At 41.1% G+C, this 22,941-nt stretch overlaps 1 protein-coding gene across 1 annotated transcript in view; it reads left to right on the plus strand.

The window, feature by feature from the left end:
* Positions 1-222: 222 nt before the first annotated feature.
* The window catches only part of SLC16A10 (solute carrier family 16 member 10), a 117,454-nt gene continuing 94,735 nt past the window's right edge, over positions 223-22,941 (plus strand). Inside the window, exon 1 of the mRNA XM_040474392.1 lies at positions 223-810. Coding sequence (XP_040330326.1) covers positions 477-810 — 334 coding nt within the window. The 5' untranslated portion in view covers positions 223-476. The remainder of the gene's footprint in view (positions 811-22,941) is intronic.

Genomic DNA, 22,941 nt, shown 5'->3' on the forward strand with positions numbered 1-22,941 from the left:
TAACCCACACATCCGTGACCCCCCAACTAGGTTGGAGGAGGCCTTGCCGCAGGCGCGCGCGCACAGACCGCCACCCGCGGACACCTGGCTCCGGGCTCAGCCAGGCGGGGGGCCCCGCCTCCGATCTACCGAAGCCCAATCATCTGGAGAGTCTGGGGTACGTCCCGCGCCGGCCACGCCCCCAGCCTGCGGGGCGGGGGGCGTCTTTAAGAGCCGGCCGGCGGGCCCCCGACGCAGTAGGGGGTGCGGGGCTGTGGGCTGGAGGCCTGAGTGCTGTGCTCTGGGGTGCCGGCTCGCCTCCGCCTTCCTCCTCGCGGCAGCCTCCGTGCCCTGCGCCGCCGTCCCACCGGGGGCTCCACCGCCCTCTCCTCGGCCTCACCAGCCCGCCGGCCGGGCGCTCGGCGGCTCCTCCGTGAGCCCGCCGGGAACTCGCACCCCTCGCGCTCCCCTGGCTCCCGAGGGGGCCGCCTCGGGCCATGGTGCCCTTCCCCGAGGAGCCCGCCGCCGCGCGGGGGACGAGCGAGGCGCAGCCGCCGGGCCCCGCGCCCACCGGGGCAGCTCCGCTGCCGGGCCCGGGACCCTCGGACGGCCCCGAGGCGGTCGTCGAGAAGGTGGAGGTAGAGCTGGCGGGACCGGCGGGCGCTGAGCCCCCTCAGCCTCCCGAGGGCGGCTGGGGCTGGCTGGTGATGCTGGCGGCCATGTGGTGCAACGGGTCGGTGTTCGGCATCCAGAACGCCTGCGGGGTGCTCTTCGTGTCCATGCTGAAGACCTTTGGGTCCACGGACGATGACAAGATGGTCTTCAAGACAGGTGAGGCGCGGAGCCGGCCGGGGCCAGCCCGGGGTAGGGGGAGAACGGGCATGGGGCCCCTGAGCGCATCCCGCGTGCGGAGTGTGCCCGCGCCGGCTTGTGCGCCTCGGTGGGTCCCTGTGTGTGGGAGAGCGTGAGAGAGGTGGGTCTGTCCCATCGCAAATGCAGCCTATCGCTCCAGGGGCCTCGGTGTGCCTGGCTTTGTAGTGAATACAGATTTGGGCACAGTGTGTTTGGAAACAAGCCGCAGAACTTATTTCCCAATAAGCAAGAGTAGGGTTTAAGAGTCTACGTATACTTTCCTCTTAATTGTCGAGAGCAAACAGAACCTTCCAAACCCAACGACACCGCACTGTGATTTTTGCAGTCTCTTATGCGACCGTGACCGTTGGGTTTTCGTTCATGTGCCTCCGGGGCTGCAGAGGGGCGTGTGTGCTGAGGGGAGGCACGGTTGGCGAGATTAAAGAGATTTATTCCAAGGTCAAGGGGAGTTCCCCAAGGGAGCTCTGCCAAGAGCCCTGGTTTCGTGGTTTGTTTGTTTGTTTGCTTGTTTTGGGGGGCCCCCCACTGTGTGCTAAATATAGAAAGCATAGGAGGCAGCCAGATCAGGGACTGGGAGGAGGAAGGTGAAGGGTTGCCCTTTCCTGCTGTGTTGTCATATTTAACCATATACTAGACTAGATGAAAAAGTGCAGACTCAACATTTTTTTTTTTTTTCCTTGTAGAGACTTATAATGTGATCTCTTGACAGGCAAAAAACAAGTCCAAGACCTTTTGTATATAACTCTTTTACATACATTATTGTACTTCAACCTGCAAGGCAGGTGTTATCAGCCTTATTTAGGAGAGAAAACTGAAGCTTGGTAAAATAGTGTCTTCGTGAGTAGCAGAATGGAGATAGAACACACATCTTATGACTTAAAGGGCTAAGGGATTTCCATGACTAAATAAGGCTCCTCCCTGCCATTTGAGGAACTTTATATGATTAATAGTCTTTTTTCAAACCTTAATTTTCTATTTTTAGTGACTGTTCCTTAGGACTTTAGTGTGCATACAAAGAACATGCAAGAGACTGTTCTAACAAATTCTAAGGCAGAGGTAATGTTGGGAGTTTTAAAACCTTTTATAAATACTATTATACTGTATGTATCATTCTGCAGTGTGCTTTTCTTTTACTCTGCAATGTTTGCAATTTATCCACATAATATCTCAACTTGAACTGGTAGCTTAAATTCTTTACATTTTAGCTCCAGGTTTTCCATTGTATGAATATATTATACTTTACTAATGCATTCTCCCTTTAATAAACGTTTGGATTACTTCCACACTTAATATAAACAATGCTGCAATGAATATTCTTGTACACTGTCTCTTTGCATATGTGATAATGTACCATATTTAATCTGGAATTTCTGTTCCTTAAACAGTAGCTCTTGAACTACTGTGTTACGCAGGTCACAGGGCTAGTAATAGGCTAATGTAATATCCTATACTTATTTTTATGGAAGGCAACTGTTGAAAGTCTAGCAGGATTGATATGCATGTGCAATATTGAACAAAAAAAAATTTTTTTTATATGAGCATGGGTATCTGGTAGGGAGAAGCTCAAGGAGGCAGATGGAATTGGTAGAGTCAACATTTTAAGACTGGTTCCTTTAGCATTTAGCATATTCTTGACTAGGATTACAGATTTTTAATGCAGTCAAGATAGCAAGACAACAGTCTTTTGTTTACCAGTGTTTCTGCCAACTCAGGTGAGTAGGTCCTTTCTATCTGTGGATTTTTTCTCCGTCATTTTATGAGAGTGAGAGTGTGTGAGTGAGCAACTATGGGGGAAAAACCATAGGAGGGCCAGAGTTTTACTGTGTCGCAGTCTTGACCTATCTTCCATCCCCAGAGTTCCTGTTGGCTACAATGTTCCAACACAGGCCACCTGAGGGGGGACGGAGGGGACAGGAACCTGCTCTCTTGAGCTTTTTGAAGCTATTTTCAGTTTTGATGAATATCCTTCTCCATTTACTCAGTTGAATCCTTGACGATTTTCAGTTATGTTTGTGTATATGTGGGTGTATATTGTATATATAGTTATACAAATATGCCAGCTAAATACTGAAAATCTTTTTACTTCTGCACATGACTCCCATGTATGGTTGTGCCCTTGCACAAAGGTGCCCAACTCAGGGTAAGTGGTGCCTGAAAACCAGCCTGTGCTCTGGGTGCCCGCCTATATACTTGTAATGGCCCTGTATGACATAGCAGCTACATTGAATCTTTACTTGGATACTATGTGATACAGAGCTGATAACTGATAAAATTTAAGGTCTAAGGAAGAACAAAGATTTAACCTCATCTGTGAAAAAATGGTAACAAGATACTCTTTAAGCCAGTTAATACTGAGACCTACCCACCCCCTGCGCCAGCCCAACACACACACACACACACACACACACACACACACACACACACACACACACGCAGGTGTTTCATAGTCCATCCTTCACAGCAGGTATTAAAGTATTTGAGAATACCTGAAGTTTGACTGTTCAGGCTTCTTTATTTTGTTATTCTAATGCTGAGTCATCTGTGATCAAACAGATGCAAGCTTCAAGTACAATACAAAAAATATCTGAATTGTTTAAGGCTTTTATTTTTCAAACTTTTGGTCCATTTTTTATTACTGTTATTCATGATTGATAATCTCAGCATTAGAGAGCATTTAATTCTGTCTCCATGTTTTCATTGGTTTCTTCATAGTGATGAGCCCTAGGGCACAAAGGGAGGTAGTGATGGAATGCAAATTGAGGTTTCTAAATGATAGTTCACTTTTCTTGAGAACTACCTATGTGCCAGGCCCAGTGCCTGCATTCCTATTTAAACATTACAACAAGTCCAGGATATTGGCTTAATTAAATATCTTTCTTTTCAGATGTGGAAACTCAGGCTTACAGAGTTTAAGTAAGCAGTGGAGCCAGGATTCAGCCTCAGGCTTATGTCTCTAGAAATGGGGTTTTTAATGATTGATCATATTGCATTGAGTAGATAACTTTTGCTAATTCAGTGTTCTTAAATTTTTTTAAACATTCGTTTATTTATTAAAAAAAATTTTTAAACATTTACTCATTTTTGAGAGTGAGAGAGACAGAGCATGGGGGGGGGGGCAGAGAGAGGGGAGACACAGAATCTGAAGCAGGCTCCAGGCTATGAGCCATCAGCACAAGGCCCGATGCGGGTTTGAACTCACAGAGTGCGAGATCGTGACCTGAGTCGAAGTTGGATGCTTAACTTACTGAGCCACTCAGGCACCCCAACGTTTATTTATTTTTGAGAGAGAGAGAGAGAGAATGCAAGCAAGGGAGGGGCAGAGAGAGAGAGAGAGAGAGAGAGAGAGAGAGAGAGACAAGATCTGAATGAAGCAGGCTCTGAGCTGTCAGCACAGAGCCCGATTCAGGGCTCGAACTTGTGAACCATGAGATTATGATCTGAGCAGAAGTCAGACGCTTAACTGACTGAGCCACCCAGGTGCCCCTGCTAATTCAGTATTCTTTATGTTGTATATCAATTCGAGCATTAATTGAGCACTATTCCAGGCATTCTAGGGTTGGAAAAGAAGTTTGAAAGGTCATGATCTCACAGTTTGTGAGTTGGAGCCCCAAGTCCGGCTCCTTGCTGACAGCACAGGGCCTGCTTGGGATTCTGTCTGTCTCTACCCCTCTCCTGTGTGTGCACTGGAGCAGTTTCTCACTCTCTGTCTCTTTCAAAATAAAGAAAAGGCTTAAAAAGTCTGAAAGATTAGGGTGCCTGTTTCTTGATCTTACTTTGCTATCAATAAACCATTGCCAATTGTTAATGTCTCATTGAAATAGACTTTTGTAGAGGGACTTCTATGGAGAAACAAGATAATTTCATATGGCACTTAAGCAAAAATCTGGGGTTTCCTTTGAAGAACCATGTTCCTTTAGATTGATACACGGTAGGATGATGTTTCCAGACAGAACTGAAAAGGAGCCTTTCTCAGGCTTACTTCTTTTCAGGCTATCTTAACTCTTCCTATGCAAAACAAAAACAAAACAAAAAAACCCAACAACAACAACAACAACAAAAACAGCCAAAAAACCTCTTCCTATGCAACTGATGATCCACCCAAAATTTCTCAGGAAAGGCCCTGAAGAAATTCATTCACACGAAGATATAGGTTAGTTTATACATCTTCATGTTACTCCTTATTCATTCTACAACTGTTTACCAAGTTTCTGACACTCTGTGCTGGGCCCTAGAGATGGTAATTGAGAGAAACAAGGTCAGCTGTTCCCAAGGATTTTTTGATCTTCTGTGGGATACAAATGAGTAAACAGAATACTTCCCTGAGGCATTTGCAATATATCCGTGCTCAATCTTATTTTAAAAAGCTGAAATTCTAAGGAAATTCCAGTGAATGGTGAGGGCTGAGAAAGGCATTTGATGGCCTCTTTCTCTATGGTAATAAATCTTACTTTATTAATTTGAGACTTTGGAAAGGGCAAGCAAGCTGAACTGCAAGTTAGGCAGTAGAACTAATGGAAAGTGTTGAGTGTATCCCGGCCCCACTGTGTTATCCTGGCTGCTGATGACATGGTACGCAGAGGTCTGCCTCACACCTCCTGCTGCATCAGAGGAAACAAGCTGGGCTCGAGTGGTCTCTTTTCAGTTGAACTTTTACCGGTTCACATGTGCACAGGTAAATCTGATGCTTTTGGGAACACGGAAATAATTACTACCACTAACTGGAACATTATTTTCCCTTAGAAATCACTACTTGGCTGGATATTGGAAAACCCATTTTTGGTTCCTTCATGGAACTGATAGAGAGTCAAGGGTACTTTTCAGACGCAGTGCTGTGGACACTCTGGGATCTTACGAGGGTATTAATCTAGTTTACTTCCCTGCTTTCTTCCTGGAGAAAGAAATATTTTAATGGCATATTCACTTTTTAAATATATTTATTTAAAACAAGTATGTTTTCAGAATCAGTATTCAGAGTGTTAATGATATTCTTTTGGAGATAGGATATCTTTGTGGTCCAGAGGCTTGGTCAAGTAAATTCCGAAGGCTTCTTTGGGAATTCCGGAGGCTTCTTTCAGTAATTCCCAAAATGTGTTCTTTAATAACCTTCTTCAAAGTGGAGGTCTGTGGTTAAACAAGTTTGGGAAACACGGCGCATTATCCTCCTTTCTTGGATATTTAAAGTAGAAATCAAAGTATTAAAAATTCAGTAGTTTTAAAGAGAAGTAGATTATTAAAAAGGTTCCAAAAGGGAGGCTCTTTGTCTACAATCTTTAATGCAACTCTGCCTTCTCTGTGTGGAGGTAGATCGCTCTTTAGACAGTTAAAATCACAAAGTAGGATTTTCAATAGCACTTAAGGAGCAATACATCTTGTTAGATCTTTCAGTATAATCCTACTAGCACCTCTCAAACTTCAAGTCAGTTCATGTTCCTGAAGGTTTATTTTTTTTTTTTAATTTTTTTTTTAACGTTTTATTTATTTTTGAGGCAGGGAGAGACAGAGCATGAACAGGGGAGGGTCAGAGAGAGGGAGACACAGAATCTGAAACAGGCTCCAGGCTCTGAGCTGTCAGCATAGAGCCCGACGTGGGGCTCGAACTCATGGACTGCGAGATCATGACCTGAGCCGAAGTCGGCCGCTTAACCGACTGAGCCACCCAGGCGCCCCCCTGAAGGTTTAAAAAAAAAAAAAAAGTTTTCCAGGCACCTGGGTGGCTCAGTCAGTTAAGCGACTGACTTCAGCTCAGGTCATGATATCTCAGGGTTTGTGAGTTTGAGCCCCCCCCGGCCCCGCCCCGCTCCCCGCCCCCCCCCCCAACTTGTGCGCACACTCTCTCTTTCTCTCTCAAAATAAGCAAACTTAAAAAAAAAATTAACTGCTCAAAGAACAAAATCAATCAAAAATAAATGGATACCAGAATTATGTCAGGAGGGGTTTTGAGATATCTTTTTGAATAAATTATAGTCTGTGCTCCTGATGTGATTTGCTATATCTTTTGGATGGGTGCTTGTTGAATCTGTGTTGCAGTTCCTTGAGGCTTCATCCTAGGCCATGTACTTCACTTTTCCTACCTTCCTGTGTGTCTCATACACCCTATGGCTCCAGGCACTGTATTGGGGTTGTTATTTCCAAATTTCTTTTCTGTGTTCATGACCCGTATTCATTATATTGGGACAGTTCCATGTGGATACACAGGTATATCATACTCAACTAAAATGAACTCATTTTTTAGCCACGCCATATTTTATATATATATATATATATCTCCACCAAAAAGAATAGCCCACTTGCAAATAGACATATCCTTCCTTCTGAATTCTCTGTGCATGACACCTCTGGTTGCTTGAGTCAGAAACCTGGAATTCATCTTAATTTCTTATTTCTGCCTTTTCCTTTCCTATTTTGTTAAATCAGACACAGTCCTTTTGCATTGACCTCCTTAATGCCTCATAAATCAATCCTCTTCTTTTCCTTTAGTACTGTCTTAATTCATGCCTTCATTAATTTTGGCCTCAATTATTGTCATAATGCTTTAACTGGTCCACCTGTCCTCAGTTTTACACTTGAGTGACTTCTCTAAAACTTAGGGCCATATCATCTTTCTGTTTAAAAGCCTGCAGTGAAACTCATTACTTCTAGGAAAATGTTGAGCTCCATACACCAAAGGACTCCAAGTTCTGGCCCTTGCCTGACCTGTTAGCCTTGTCTCTCACCTCTCTTCCTTCTTGTTCTTTGTGTTTTGGCCAAGCTGAAAGCCTTGTGCTTTTCCAAATTTATCCTGCTATCTTTTGCCTCTGTGCCTTTATGTGTGCCTCTCCTCTCTTCAGTGTAGTTGTTAGTCCTTGTAAGATTCTGATGAAATGGTTAGCCATTTTATTCCTTTTGTCACAACCATGGGAGAAAACAATGATTTTATGCAAGTGTTGTTACATTTTTGATGCAATTGGAATGTTTTGGGAGTAACATGAATTCAAATGAGTTAGGAATTAAATTTAAAGTGGAAGACAGAGCGGGTGCCTGGCTGGCTCAGTCAGTAGAGTATGGGAAGGGAAGGGGAGGGGGAGCAGGAGGGGGAGGAGGATCTCTGGGTGGTGAGTTTGAGCCCCATGTTGAGGATAGAGATTATTCTTAAAAAAGACTTAAAGTGGAAGACAGAGAACGTAATTGCAGTCTATTCTAATCTAGCATTCTGTGAATGGTATTTTAAAGAGAATCCATATTTAAGTGATAATTTGCACAGTCCTTTATCATAAATAAAGAGCTTTCATACACATTAACATTATTTTTTTAGAGTAGCCTTGTAGCGTGCTGTTACCTCCACAGATAAGAACGTTTTAACTTGCACAGTTTCGGGTTGGGGCACATGATATCTGTGTTTATATTTTTCAAGTTGAATTTAAGAGCATCTTTTCAGCTGTGTAAAAATTTGTGCTTATGTTAAAGTTGTCCTGAAATGTAGAACCTTGCCTGTTTTCTTCCTTGAAACTATTTTCTGCTTATTTCCCTATATATTCTCTAGAACTTTAATAGTGTCTTGTACCCAAGATATCAGAAATCCTGGGAAGTTGCTTTTGGAATAGAATTCTATTTAGAGTTATTACAATCCAATTAGAGATCTGATCTCATATTCAGATTAAACAAACAAACCTTGACAAAAACAAACTAAACCCCAAACACTACTTGAAAAGTTGGCTCACCATGGCTCTGAGCATTAGCCTAGCCTGGTGCCACCCATGAACCATGGTGTTTTTATTGGCAGTGATTCAGAATGAGCAACTCCAGTGCTCCTGGGAGCTGTACAAACCCACCACAACATAGCCAGTTCCTCTGAGACTGTAGTGATGGAGGAAAGCAGTGTTTTCAGATGTACATGTACATGTACCAAATGCTAAAGTAATGCTAAGATATCTTCATTAACAGCAGAAATAATTCCCTACCTTGAATATAGGAACCAGAGCTAAAAGAATTAAGACAATGACATGCCTTATTTCCAAGGTGCAAGTATTTTTTCATTTCAATAATTTTTAATTATGGGGATACATATGAAATACAGATGTGAAATAATGTATATGGACCAAAGCAGTGTTTCTGCTTAAGTTAATTCCGGAAAGATATATGAGTCTGAGAAGGCAGCACAGATCCACGCCCGGGCGCCCCCCCCCCCCACCACAAGGAGCATATCAGAAGTTCCAGAGAAGCATATTTAATTTACAAAATGATAGTCAAGATTATAATTCTGTATGCGAAAAACAAAAGAATCTAATTATTTCCATAATACAACCAAAAGTGACAAAATCTTAGCTGGTGGATAAATACAGAAGCATGGCTTTATCTTTTGAATATTATGGCTACTCATTCAAAAGGTAAACTACCCTTAGAGGTGTGCATCAAGGATTATGAGACTTCTGTGTTTATCAAGAGGGAACAAAGTTGGCCAGAAACACTGCTCCCCCATATGGAAGAGAATCACTGACTAGAGTTTATGCATTGGTATGCTGTTCAGCTATTACTTTTTTTTTTCCTTTGCTAAAGTAAATTGCATCAGCAGTGTTCTGTGTGTATTCAGAAAGTCAAAATTTATTCTTGTGACAAACTTAGACTGGATTCAAAACCAATTCTCTGATATGCTTTATAAAAGCAGTAAACCACTATTCATTAAATGGAGGTATTTCTTGACTCTTCTGGGTAGATCGGTATTAATGCCAAGTCGAGTGGGTTAGTCTGGTGGCCTTTTAATAGTAAAAAACCTTTTCATCTTGCTTAATTATCCTTTTTATTAGTTTTGACTTCATGTTCCATTTTTTCAAATGGCAGCATCTCAAAGGATTCACATTTGTCAATAGTTGTTTAAACGACATTCCACAAAGTTAATTGATGTTTTAGTGCAGTCGGGGGCAGAAAGTTGCCATTGTTGCTCTATACTAATCCAACACTCAAACTTTGGCAGCAATATCCTTAACTTCATACTTCTCCCTCAGTGCCAGGATTTTGGATTTCTTACTTTCTATTAGCTTATCTGTGGCCTCTAAGTTTTCCATGTTGAATAAGTATTACTTTTATAATAATAAAAATATTAATATTAAAAATAATTCACCATTAGCATTAGAAATACTAACTTTCATGACTATAGTAGTAAACTTGCCCTAAGAATAAGATGTTCTATAGGAATAAATGATAGATGTATGAAGGTTTCTTTTTTAATTTTTGATTTTTAAAAATGTTTTTATTTAGTTTTGAGAGAGAGAGAGCATGAGCAGGGGAGGGACAGAGAGAGGGAGACACAGAATCTGAAGCAGGCTCCAGGATCTGAGCTGTCAGCACAGAGCCTGACGTGGGGCTCAAACTCATGAACCACGAAATCATGGCCTTCACCAAAGCTGGACGCTCAACGACTGAGCTACCCAGGTGTCCCTGTTTTTTTTTTTTTTAAGCTTATTTATTCATTTTGAGAGTGAGCGAGAGAGTAAGCAGGGGAGGGGCAGAGAGAGAGGGAGTAGAGGGAATCCTAAGCAGGCTCTGTACTGCCAGTGAGGAGCCCCACAAGAGGCTTGAACTCACAAACTGTGAGATCATGACCTGAGCTGAAACCAAGAGCCTGCTGCTTAACCAGCCGAGCCACCCAGGTGCCCCTATATGTGTGGAGTTTTAGTTTTAGGTGTTATGTTTTGTCTCCTACTCAAGAGAAAAATGTTAATTATTGAATAGTCTGGAAATGGAAAGCCAATGAATACTAAACTTTAACTCTTCAAATTTATAATGGATGCATATATACCAGTGTTCTTACATGTGTATAGATGTCATTAGTATGGAGCCACAATCCCTACAGGGGAGTTTGAGGCAGGGCCCCATAGTCAGATACCTTGATAGTTCTGCAGCAAAATCTATGAGTATTCAGAGCAAATGGGACAAATAAAGGCCATAGTTTCATGTCAGTTCAGTTTTTTTTTTTTAAGTTTTCTTTTAGTGTTTATTTATTTTTGAGACAGAGAGAGACAGAGCATGAACGGCGGAGGGGCAGAGAGAGAGGGAGACAACAGAATCCAAAGCAGGATCCAGGCTCTGAGCTGTCAGCACAGAACCTGATGTGGGGCTTGAACTCACAAACTGAGACATCATGACCTAGATGAATTGGACGCTTAGCCAACTGAGCCACCCAGGCGCCCCCAGATTATATTTTGCTTCCAAGTGAAGTGTTGATATCATCTTACAAAAAACTTTGGGTTTGGGATTTCAGAATTGCCAATACGGAATTGTAGATTTACATGTAAATATTTACTTTTGTTGGGGCACCTGGGTGGCTCAGTCGGTTGGGTGATCTACTTCTGCTTTGGTCATGATCTCACGGTTCGTGAGTTCAAGTCCCCGGTCCAGCTCTGTGCTGACAGCTCAGAGCCTGGAACCTGCTTTGGATTCTGTGTCTGCCTCTCTCTCTGCCTGTCTCTCTTGCTCATGCTCTGTCTCTCTCTCAAAATTAAATAAACACTAAAAAATATTTACTTCTGTTTTTGGCTTCTCAGTAAACATTCTTTTTAAGGTACATTTTTCTGTATCACATAGTGTACCTACTTAAGGTTTTCAGTAAGCGTGTTCTTCTGCTGTACTGGTCTATCCTAGATTACTAACCAGCCCCTTTGGCTGGATGTTTGAATTGTAGGCAGTGTTATGCAGTGTAAGTATCATATCTATATACATCTTGGAACAAATTGTTTTTTCTCCTGTGGATTGCTTCCTTAGGGTATATGTAAAAGTAAGATTCCTGGTTCAAAGGGTGTGAACAACTTTATAACACTTGTTACACATTGCCAGGTTGTTCTTTAGAGAACTTGAGCCAGTTTACTGTGTACTAGCAATATATTGGTTACCTGAAAATCCTACCAGTGTTTTATTTTTATTAATATTTGCTAATTTGATAAGTGCCAATGCTATTTTTAAATTTTTTGTTTTTCAACGTTTATTTATTTTTGGGACAGAGAGAGACAGAGCATGAACGGGCGAGGGGCAGAGAGAGAGGGAGACACAGAATCGGAAACAGGCTCCAGGCTCTGAGCCATCAGCCCAGAGCCCGACGTGGGGCTCGAACTCACGGACCGTGAGATCGTGACCTGGTTGAAGTCGGACGCTTAACCGACTGCGCCACCCAGGCGCCCCACCAATGCTATTTTTAAAAAGCAGCTTTAGATTATATTTCATTGCTTTTAGGGCTATGTGTTTTCCCAGTTTTTGAGCTCTTTAGAAGCAGCAACATGGTTTGGCAGCTATATGTAATATCTGGAAATACAAGGGGGCATATAGCAATAAATATCTTAGAGTAAAACTTTGTTACCACGGGTGGGAATGCTAGGAAGGCCTGAGATTATTCTCGTTTTTATTCTCACCTGACACACCTTGGTAGGTGGGGCACACCCTTGTTCCCATTCATCTTTTCTCAGCCCAGGTGTTGATCAGGGCCTTCTTTGGGATTAGAAGTGGGGATGGAAAGTAACCATCTGGAGACTCGGCCAGAAGTACTTCCTGACTCTTCCAGGTGACACCTAATCCTTCAGAGGATCAAGTCTCCATGAGCAGCCCTGTCTCCTTCTCTGTGCTATCGTCTTGCCTCAACCTTCTCCAGACCCAGCCAGTTTGGTTAAAAATAGCTTTAGTTAATTAATTTGGGTGTATGTGTGTTACAGTTGTTGTCGTTGTTGTTTTGCTTTTAGTTTTAAAAAGATCTAGAAATCCTTTATTGAATACAAACCATGTACTAGGGGTCATGCAAGAAACAAACAAATTTGACTTCTTGAAGCAAAATGCCATGTACATAAATAACTAATGCAATATGCTACACTTATTTGAGTGCAGTATACATAAGATCTAGGATTTTAAAGGAAGGCAAAATGTTTTCTAACTGAGCTGATCAGGGAAGGCTTCATGGCAATAGCTTTTGAGTTAGGCTTTAAAGTATTGGTAGACTTTTCCTCAGCAGATCTAGCAGAAAAAGGTTATTTCAGGTGGAGTGCAAGGCCTAGGCAAGGGCTAGGAGGCAGCCTAATAAGGGATTTTTTTTGTGCTTTACTCTATATTTTATCTTGTTTTATCTATCTAATAATCATATGATATAACTGCTATTATGATTGTCCTGCTTTAGATGGGCAGCTAAGGCTAGTGAGCAGTGGGGCTGCATTTGAACTTAAGTCTCTTGCATTAGGACCCAGGCTCTTTATACCTGAGTACACACTGGACTTATTAAGTGAATGCACGGTGTTTGGTTTGCCTAGGGCCAGGGTATATATGTAAGGAAAGTCGCAGAAGATAAGGCTGGAAAAGAATGAGGGAGCTGGGGAACAGGATGTTTGAATGCCAGGTTAAGAAGTTTGGATAGGGGCGCCTGGGTGGCTCAGTTGGTTAAGCGGCCGACTTCAGCTCGGGTCATGATCTCGCGGTCCGTGAGTTCGAGCCCCGCGTCGGGCTCTGTGCTGACAGCCCAGAGCCTGGAGCCTGTTTCAGATTCTGTGTCTCCCTCTCTCTGACCCTCCCCCATTCATGCTCTGTCTCTCTCTGTCTCAAAAATAAATAAACGTTAAAAAAAAAATTAAAAAAAAAAGTTTGGATAATAGGCAGTGGGGAGATATTGGAGGTGTCTGAAGTGTGCCTTAAAAAGATGTGACTGGGTTGCAGAGGGAAATACTTAGGAGGAACGCCAATTACAAAATCGTTGGCTGAGAGCTGGGTGAGATTTGAGGCCACAGTTGTTGAAATGGGAAGGAAGGGACCGATGTGAAACATTTTAAAGGATAGACTGAGGGAACTTTAGCAAATGATGAGTGTAGACTGTGACATGGAAGCAGAGATGATGCCTATATCTGGAGTCTATGTCTTAATACTTTACATATATATATATATATACATATATATATATATTATGAATATGCATATATTTTGACAATATAATTTATTGTCAAATCGGTTTCCATACAACACCCAGTGCTCATCCCAACAGGTGCCCTCCTCAATGCCCATCACCCACTTTCCCCTCTCTCCCACCCCCCATCATCAACTCTCAGTTTGTTCTCAGTATTTAAGAGTGTCTCATGGTTTGCCTCCCTCCCTCTCTGTAACTTTTTCCCCCCCTTCCCCTCCCCTGTGGTCTTCTGTTAAGTTTCTCAGGATCCACATATGAGTGAAAATATACAGTATCTTTTTCTGCCTGACTTATTTCACTTAGCATAATACCTTTCAATTCCATCCACGTTGCTGCAAATGGCCAGATTTCATTCTTTCTCATTGCCAAGTAGTACTCCATTGTATATATAAACCACATCTTCTTTATCCATTTGTCAGTTGATGGACATTTACGCTCTTTCCATAATTTGGCTATTGTTTAAAGTGCTGTTATAAACATTGGGGTACATGAGCCCCTAGGCATCAGCACTCCTGTATCCCTTGGGTAGATTCCTAGCAGTGCTGTTGCTGGGTAGTTCTATTTTTAATTTTTTGAGGAACCTCCACACTGTTTTCCAGAGCGGCTGCACCAGTTTGCATTCCCACCAACAGTGCAAGAGGGTTCCCGTTTCTCCACATCCTCACCAGCATCTAGTCTCCTGATTTGTTCATTTTAGCCACTCTGACCGGCGTGAGATGGTATCTCAGTGTGGTTTTGATTTGTATTTCCCTGATGAGGAGTGATGTTGAGCACCTTTTCATGTGTCTGTTGGCCACCTGGATGTCTTGTTTAGAGAAGTGTCTGTTCATGTCTTCTGCCCAATTGTTCACTGGATTATTTGTTTTCTGGGTGTGGAGTTTGGTGAGTTCTTTATAGATTTTGGATACTATCTGGTATGTCATTTGCAAATATCTTTTCCCACTCTGTTGGTTGCCTTTTAGTTTGTTGATTGTTTCCTTTGCAGTGCAGAAGCTTTTTATCTTTTTTTTTTTTTTTAATTTTTTTTTCAACGTTTATTTATTTTTGGAACAGAGAGAGACAGAGCATGAATGGGGGAGGCGCAGAGAGAGAGAGGGAGACACAGAATCGGAAACAGGCTCCAGGCTCCGAGCCATCGGCCCAGAGCCTGACGTGGGGCTCGAACTCACGGACCGCGAGATCGTGACCTGGCTGAAGTCGGACGCTTAACCGACTGCGCCACCCAGGCGCCCCCAGAAGCTTTTTATCTTGATGAGATCCCAGTACTTCACTTTTGCTTTTAATTCCCTTGCCCTTGGGGATGTGTCAAGTAAGAAACTGCTGCAACTGAGGTCAGAGAGGTTTTTTCCTGCTTTCTCCTCCAGGGTTTTGATGATTTCCTGTCTCATATTTGGGTCCTTCATCCATTTTGAGTCTATTTTTGTGAATGGTGTAAGAAAGTGGTCTAGTTTCATTCTTTTGCATGTTGCTGTCCAGTTCTCCCAGCACCATTTGTTAAAGAGTATGTCTTAGTACTTTTTAAACTGGGAGCCCCACATTTTCATTCTGTACCAGTGCTACATATTACGTAGACAGTTCTGGATGGTGCCATTGTCAGGACTTGAGGAGGAGGAGTTGACAGGGAAAGATTGACTCAGATGTTAGACATTTGAATGTTAAATGCCAGCAGGACATCAGGGGATGGATATCAGATAACTGGAAATGTAAACCTGGAGCCTCAGAATGAAGCTGAAGCTAGAGGTAGAGCTTTGGAAAGACCATGTGTCTCTAAGAGGAACATGATGTTGATAATAGAAACCCAGAAATTCTGTCTCAAGCAGACCTGGGGGCTTCTCCGAGGTAGTTTAGTTAGTGTCCCTTGAAATCGTCTTATTTAAAATTAACAAAACTTTGTTCCTTAAAGTCTTTCTAGCATTTAGATTTCTCTAATTCAGATCTGCAACTTCCCAAAGGTCAGACAGAATTGTTTTTTTACTATCATTGTCTTACGTATTTCCAAAACGTAGTCCTGAGAATTATTTTTTCCCTGTAGTTTAGCATAATCGCTAAGGCTATTGACATTTACTCTTTCTTTCAAGCATGATGTAATTAAGCCAGTCTGTAAGTCTTATTTTCTTTTTTTTCCAACGTTTATTTATTTTTGGGACAGAGAGAGACAGAGCATGAACGGGGGAGGGGCAGAGAGAGAGGGAGACACAGAATCGGAAACAGGCTCCAGGCTCTGAGCCATCAGCCCAGAGCCCGACGCGGGGCTTGAACTCACAGACCGCGAGATCGTGACCTGGCTGAAGTTGGATGCCCAACCGACTGCGCCACCCAGGCGCCCCTGTAAGTCTTATTTTCAAGATGTTTAGTTTTAATTCATTTATGTATTTCAAATTGAAATGTAAAGTATTGACAGTGGTGGAAAACCCGTTCTACAGGCAAATGTTATCTTGTAGATCAGTTTTCAGGGTGTAGTAACTGAGTCAGCTACTTCATTTACAATTCATAATGAAAATAGCTAACTCTTTAGTGTAGGCTGACTTTTTTAAAAATTATCTAGGAAAACTGGGAAATCAGAATAAATGAATTTAAGTTCTCTGACTAGCACTAGGGTGGAATATTGCACATTTGTTTAAGAAACATGATTGACTTTTCCAAGTTCGTCACACTAGATATCTGAGGTCTGGCAGTGGGAGGAGGAGGTGTCCTCATGTGCTTGCTGACTGGGAATGGAGTTCGTTGTAATTCAGATAATAACTGGACGTCTGGCTATGCTCAGGTATATTTTGCCTTAGTTTCCTGTCACATAGTGTAACAGTGAGACTCAAGCAAGATAATAGAATGTCAAAGTGCTTTTGGATGCGTAAAACAGCACAGATATGTCAAACAATGTTGTTATTGAGCAGCTTGGCATAGTGCCTATATGCGGGGGGTGTGTGTTGACTCACATGCTGTGCGGTAATCTTTTAGAACTCAGGTCCTGAATTGCTCTCTTGTGATCGAAGCCCGGTTGAAGGTGTTGGAAGTGCAGTGACCCTGGAGGAAGAACCTGTAAAAGCAGGGGGTGGATGAAAGGGAATTGATAGTTGTGTAAGAAGAGGGTATCTGCCCCTTTTTTTTTTTTTTTTTTTTTGTAAGATACTCTTACCTTTGCAGTAACTGTTTTATCTTTTCATATCATTTGGCTTCATTTACAAGTTGTGTATTAAAGCACATGTCAGGATTTAAGGCAGTATTTTTTGACCATGCTTGTCTCCTGTTGTGCTGGCTGGGATGAATTGAAGTCCTGGCTTGCTGACAAGTAAATTTGATATCTAACAGTTATGGAGAGAGGAGGAAAAGGGAAGTCCAACTGAAGCATTTTTTCCTCCGAGTTTGATAAACAGAAGCCATGTAATCTTTTAAATCCCATGCCAACATTACAGGCAGAAAAAGACTTGCTAATAGCAAAGGTCAGGAATCACAAAAGAGCACTGTAAGTTTTTGGTATTGACTTCAAAACACACTGTTTTCTATAATTTAATGTTCATTTGTTATATGTATGCTGTTACGGTTTTGTGTGTATGTGGTAGTTGTTTTTTTAACTTTGATTAGGAAACAAATCATGAGCCACTTAAATCAAAAGGCAGACTATTACTCTTTTTGGGAAAAAATCTAGTAAAAGTAATGCTTAATCCAATTAATCTGTCTTCTTCCTCTGATTCATTGTGATGACTTCAGGTGTCTGGGAGCAACTGAGAATGGGTTATGGAAAAATGTCAAGGCAATGTAATCCTCATTATTTATGGTCACTTAAGAGGATAAATTAATCACTGGTCACTAATCTTTGGATAATTACTCTATTTAACTGGAAATATCCTTAGTTTTTTGGAAAGCAAGTCAGTGAGTTAGTAGAACTGTCAAAATCAATCAGCTTTTCTAAGTCTAATAATAAGTGAATAGAAACTAGTTGCCTGCAACCCTTTCTCCCCTGTATTGTAGCATGATCCTTCTATAACTCCGGACATTGTATACGGACCAACAGGGAGAATATATTAATATACTACATTGTGGTTTTCAGGTGGGCCTTCAAAGCCTGTTAGTTCAGGATTAACAAAGTTGCCATAACAGGTAAAGGCTTGTGACCTGTGTATATGGTTTTAGTTTTTAGAATTAGGCAAGTTAATTATGTTATAAAATTGGCTTGACTATAGGTTGTTAAGAAGTAAGTCTTTTGGGGACAGAATTCCATTTACTTGTGCATTAAATAAATATTTTGAAGGAGTCAACATTGTTTAGGTACTGTACTTATTAGATGCTAGGGATGGGGGTAGGAATAAAGAAAGGTATACATTTCAATTCCAAAAGAATAAAAAAGGAGGAAGTCCTAGCCTTGTGTTTTCAGCATGGGTACAGTGTCTCAAATGCAGACTAGTATTCACTTTTGGAGTTTGAGATCCTCATTCATGAGGTTCCCAGTGAATCTTTATATTTAAGAGTAAATGAGATTGTTATGTAGGTGGAATCAGAGATATATTGCTTATTTATCACAATCAAAGTAATGCCACTTTGATAATAAAATTCACTTGCGTATGTTACAAATTATTGCTTTTCTAAGGTTTCTGGAAACAAAGCAGAATTCTGCTAAGTATTGTTTCCAATCAATAGAGAAAGATTTGTGTCATTATGAGAAACCTAATACTGTATATGGGACTGACTTTAGAACTAAAATATAAATTTGGACTTTAGAAAACAGTTGAAGGTTTAGAAATCTTAACTAGGACACATTTTAGAAAGCTCAATTTAATTTTTAAAATGCAACTCTATTGAGAGATAATTTCATATAAAATTTACCAATTTTAAGTCTACAATTTGATGAATTCTGACAAATGCACAGTCTTAAACCACCATCACCATCATGATAGAGCCTTTCCATCACCCCAAGATGTTCTTGTGTCTCTTTGCAGTTAATCTTCGCCTAGACCCTGGCCCCTGGCAACCATTGATCAGCATTGTCCCTATAGTTTGGCTTGCTCTAAAACGTTGTATAAATGGAATCATACAGTATTTTTCTCTTGTTTCTAGCTTTCACTCACCTTGATCATTTTGAAGATTCACCCATGTTTCATGTATTAGTAGTTCATTCCTTTTTATTGCTGAATAGTATTCCATTATTGCCTATACTACAATTGTTTATCCATTTACATGTTGATGGACATTTGAGTTGTTTCTAGTTTTTGCCTGTTATGAATTGTGCTGCTTTGAACATTTGTGTGTAGTTACCTATGTTTTCATGTCTCCTGTGCACCTTATTTTAATGTGAATTTTATTCTATATGCTTATCTATATTTTTAAATTTCACAAGAAGATGATACTATGCATTTTTTTTGTTAAGTAGGTTTCATGCCCATTGTGGAGCCCAGTACAGGGCTTGAACTCATGACCCTGAGATCAAGACCTAAGGTGAGATTAAGAGTCGGATGCTTCACCGACTGAGCCACCCAGGTGCCCCTGTATTTTTTTTTTTTTTTAATTAAAAGAAATTGTGAATGAATGAGGAGGTGAAATAGTAAGTGGAGGACTCTGGAAAGATAGATTTTTCACTTGGGTGATTGGGTGAATGGTACTCCCGATCAAGAGAGTCAAATATGGCTGAGTCAAATATTTCCTATTTTTAAAAAAGACTGAAGAGGGTCCATTGGAATGAGTCCGTGGGAAGTCACCTCATTGGTGTGGGTGGAGGTAAGTGGGGCCTGATTAGTTTGTGGAGCAGTGAATGGGGAGTAGAGATGGGGGTGTAGGCTGAGAAGTGAAGAAGTGACAAGAGGAGAAATATGGTGGTAGCTAGAGGAGGATCAGCATCAAGGGAGAGTAATCATTAATTTTCTAAAAGATGGGAATAGCTTGAGGAGAGGGAGCCTGTAGCAAGGAAGAAGGTGAAGTCAGCAAGTGGCTAATTAATAGATAAGGTTCATGAGCAAGTCAGATAAGGAATCCAGAGCACTGCTGGTGGCAGGGGCGGGGTGAGGGGAGTTTGCCAGGGGTGCCATCTATTCAGGATCTGGAGAGAAGAAAGAACAGGAGCAAGGGGAGGTGGGATTGCTGAGGATCAGGAAGCGGAGGGGGCCTTTGTTTTGTCTGGGAAGGTATTTGTTAAGTGTACTGTATTGGGGTGGAGTAGTAGATATGAAGAGAGTGGCAGAGGTTTGGGGGCTGAGTAGTGAGCAGGAGAAGGATTGATAACAGCTCTGAGAACTCCACCAAGATTGGAAAACGTGAATTTGTGGTGAAATCGGTTTCCAAGATTGTGGCTCCCCCCCTGCCTCCAACTTACCGTCCTCTGCAGCCTGATAAGTGAACAGGGAAGGTGAACTGAACAATTGATATAAGGTTGGAAGAGAATTGAAGCAAAATGATTTTACATTTTTTGTCTCTTTTCAGCTCTATGCTGTGTGGCTTCCTCTTCTCTTCACCTTTTATACACCTCATCTTTTTGGTAAAGTTGATTAAACATTTGACAACCAAATGCAGTTTTTTGCGTTTTTTTAAATTGTGCTAAAATCTGTATAATATAAAATTTACCATTTTAACCACTATTAAGTGTACACTTGAGTGGCATTAAGTACATTTACAATGTTGTGCACCCATCACTATCCTACAATTTTAATTTGAGGCATGACTCTGTCATCTCTTTTCTCCCTTTCTGTTACTCCTGACCTATAAATTCAACATAGTCCTTTACTGGGTACACGATTGGTATTTTTGAAATTGAGATATTAACAACAGTAGGTACTGAGCTTAATTTTGGCAGGTGCTGTGCAAGGCCCAAATTGTGGCATTAACTTTCTTGATATTTAGTTGTAATTATTTGTTAATGTCTATCTGCCTTACTAGGCTTGTAAGGTCTGTGAGTGCAGAGGCTATCTATGTCTGTCTTGTTCACAATGATATCTGTACTGTCTGGCATAGTGCTTGACGCATAGTAGGCATTCAGTGAAGTTTTTTTTGTTTTCACTTTTTCAGTGTTTGTTTATTTTTGAGAGACAGAGCATGAGTGGGGGAGGGGCAGAGAGAAAGGAAGACACAGAATCTGAAGCGGGCTCCAGACTCTGAGCTGTCAGCACAGAGCCTGACGTGGGGCTCAAACCCACGAACTGAGAGATCATGACCTGAGCCAAAGTGGGATGCTTAACCGACTGAGCCACCCAGGTGCCCCATCAGTGAAGTTTTTAAACACTTGGAAGTCCTTTGCTGAAAGAATTTACTTTAGTTTAATAAGTTCTTTCTACATGCTTCCTATAAAGTAAGTAAAACTTGTATTCACATTAATACAGATTATAGGGCATGCCACATTCCAATGTCTAGTTAATTAGTAGAAATCAAAAAGGGTTTATATTTGCAGTTTCACCTTGGAAGTATTAGAGAAGATTGTGCATTAAACAAATGGTTGTACAGAATTGGCAGCAATAATCCCAAAGCTTGAAGGCTGTAGGTTAATTAGGATAACTTGACAGAAAGTGAGTTAATCAAATTTGAGAGTTGAAAGAATGTTCCAATAATTTATGTTCACACACACTTCAAATATATCAGCAGGTTACAGGAACTTTAGTGGCAGAATACTCCAAAACGGCAAAATACCAGTGTGGATTTTATGGCTTATAGTAATGTTTTGGAGAAAGAAAAACCAATAAAATTGTTTGGGGCTATTTGGTACTATTACTTGGTATTAAATAAAATACACTAGGGTTTAAAATAATTCCCGTTGTTAAAGATAAAAATATATAGTTAATGTATTAATAAATTAGGAATTGTATTTTTTTACAGTTCCATTTATTAATAGATTCAGTAAAACTTTAAGAAATATGCGCAAATATAGACATTTCTGTGTTAACTGGTATTAAAGTCTTTTTTTCCAACTGGCTTATGTTTAAGTGTATATAAAGGGGCAAAATACACATATAAGAATTAATTAGCAATATAATGACATCCCTATAAGAATAATCACACTATGTCCTCTGATTCCAAAAGGTAAGGGCTCTCTGTGTGTGTAGAAAAACCCACTGAGGCCCTTTTAAAAAAACAAAATCTGCCTCCAGCAAGATATTTTTTGGATCATAATGAAGGAGAATAGAAAAGCTTTTAGGAGCTATAGTTCTAGAATTTTTTTACCCTTCTTAAACTCTCAGTGAGCTAAACTGGAGTTTGGTTTTAGAGACAATAATGGAAATTTTCTTATATATCATCTGCAAAATCTAGTCCTGAGTGATTACTATGGCTTTTTATTGTGGTATGTGTGCATGCAGATAGACGAGAGACCTAGGTCTTTGAAATGGATTTCCTCCACTGAAGTAATAGAAAGGGCAGGAGTGAGGGAGGGGTGGGCGGGGAAGGAGGAGCAGAATCAGAGGAAACAAAGACTGAGACTCCAGGTTTGGTTGTGTAAATGTCTTCGTCACTGAGGCCTGCCCCATCCTATTCTGCTGTTCTGCCCGCTTTGTGGGAGCGAGAGAAGTCTGCTGTGTGAAGGCGGGATCTGGGGTCTTAGTGCCTGCTAGGCTGACATAAGCAGGTTGCATCTCCGGCTGGGCTCTGGGGTAGCAACGGCACAAATTTCCAGGAAACAAACTTTCCTGTCATCATTTTTATTTCTGAATCATCATGTTTAGTTATTCAGATGTCTAGTATTGCCAGTTACTTAGGAATGAAGCAGGCAGCTTCTTCTGTTGCTCGCCTTTCCTTCCTTTTTTCTTATTTCTATCTTGTCTGCTACTCCTTTAATTTAGTTAAGCACAGGCATTTAAGCATAGCGCTTCCCATTTCCACTAGCAAGCATAGGACTTCTTCCTTACCCGATTGACTCCTACTCCTGTGGTGTGCAATGGTGACCTAAGACATTTAAAGATGTTGCATACATGTAGTAACATTGGGAAATCTCCAGAAGATAGTATTGAGTGAAAATATGAAGTTGTAGAGTGTTTAATGTGATACTGTTTACATTTCATTTGAAAACATGTAAAACAATACATTTCCTAGAATCTAAAACGCTATTGATGCTAAGATGCACCATTATTTTACATACATTGAATTTATTGTAAGATGCATCCCAGTCTATAGATTAAAAAAAAATTTTTTTTTACATTTATTTATTTATTTTGTGAGAGAACATAGAGTGTGGGCGGGGGTGGGGGGGCGTGGGGGGGGTGGGGAGTGCAAAGAGAGAAAGA

This window comes from Herpailurus yagouaroundi, unplaced genomic scaffold (genome assembly GCF_014898765.1).
Source record: "Herpailurus yagouaroundi ecotype Mexico unplaced genomic scaffold, PumYag 139, whole genome shotgun sequence".
Lineage (NCBI taxonomy): Eukaryota > Metazoa > Chordata > Mammalia > Carnivora > Felidae > Herpailurus > Herpailurus yagouaroundi.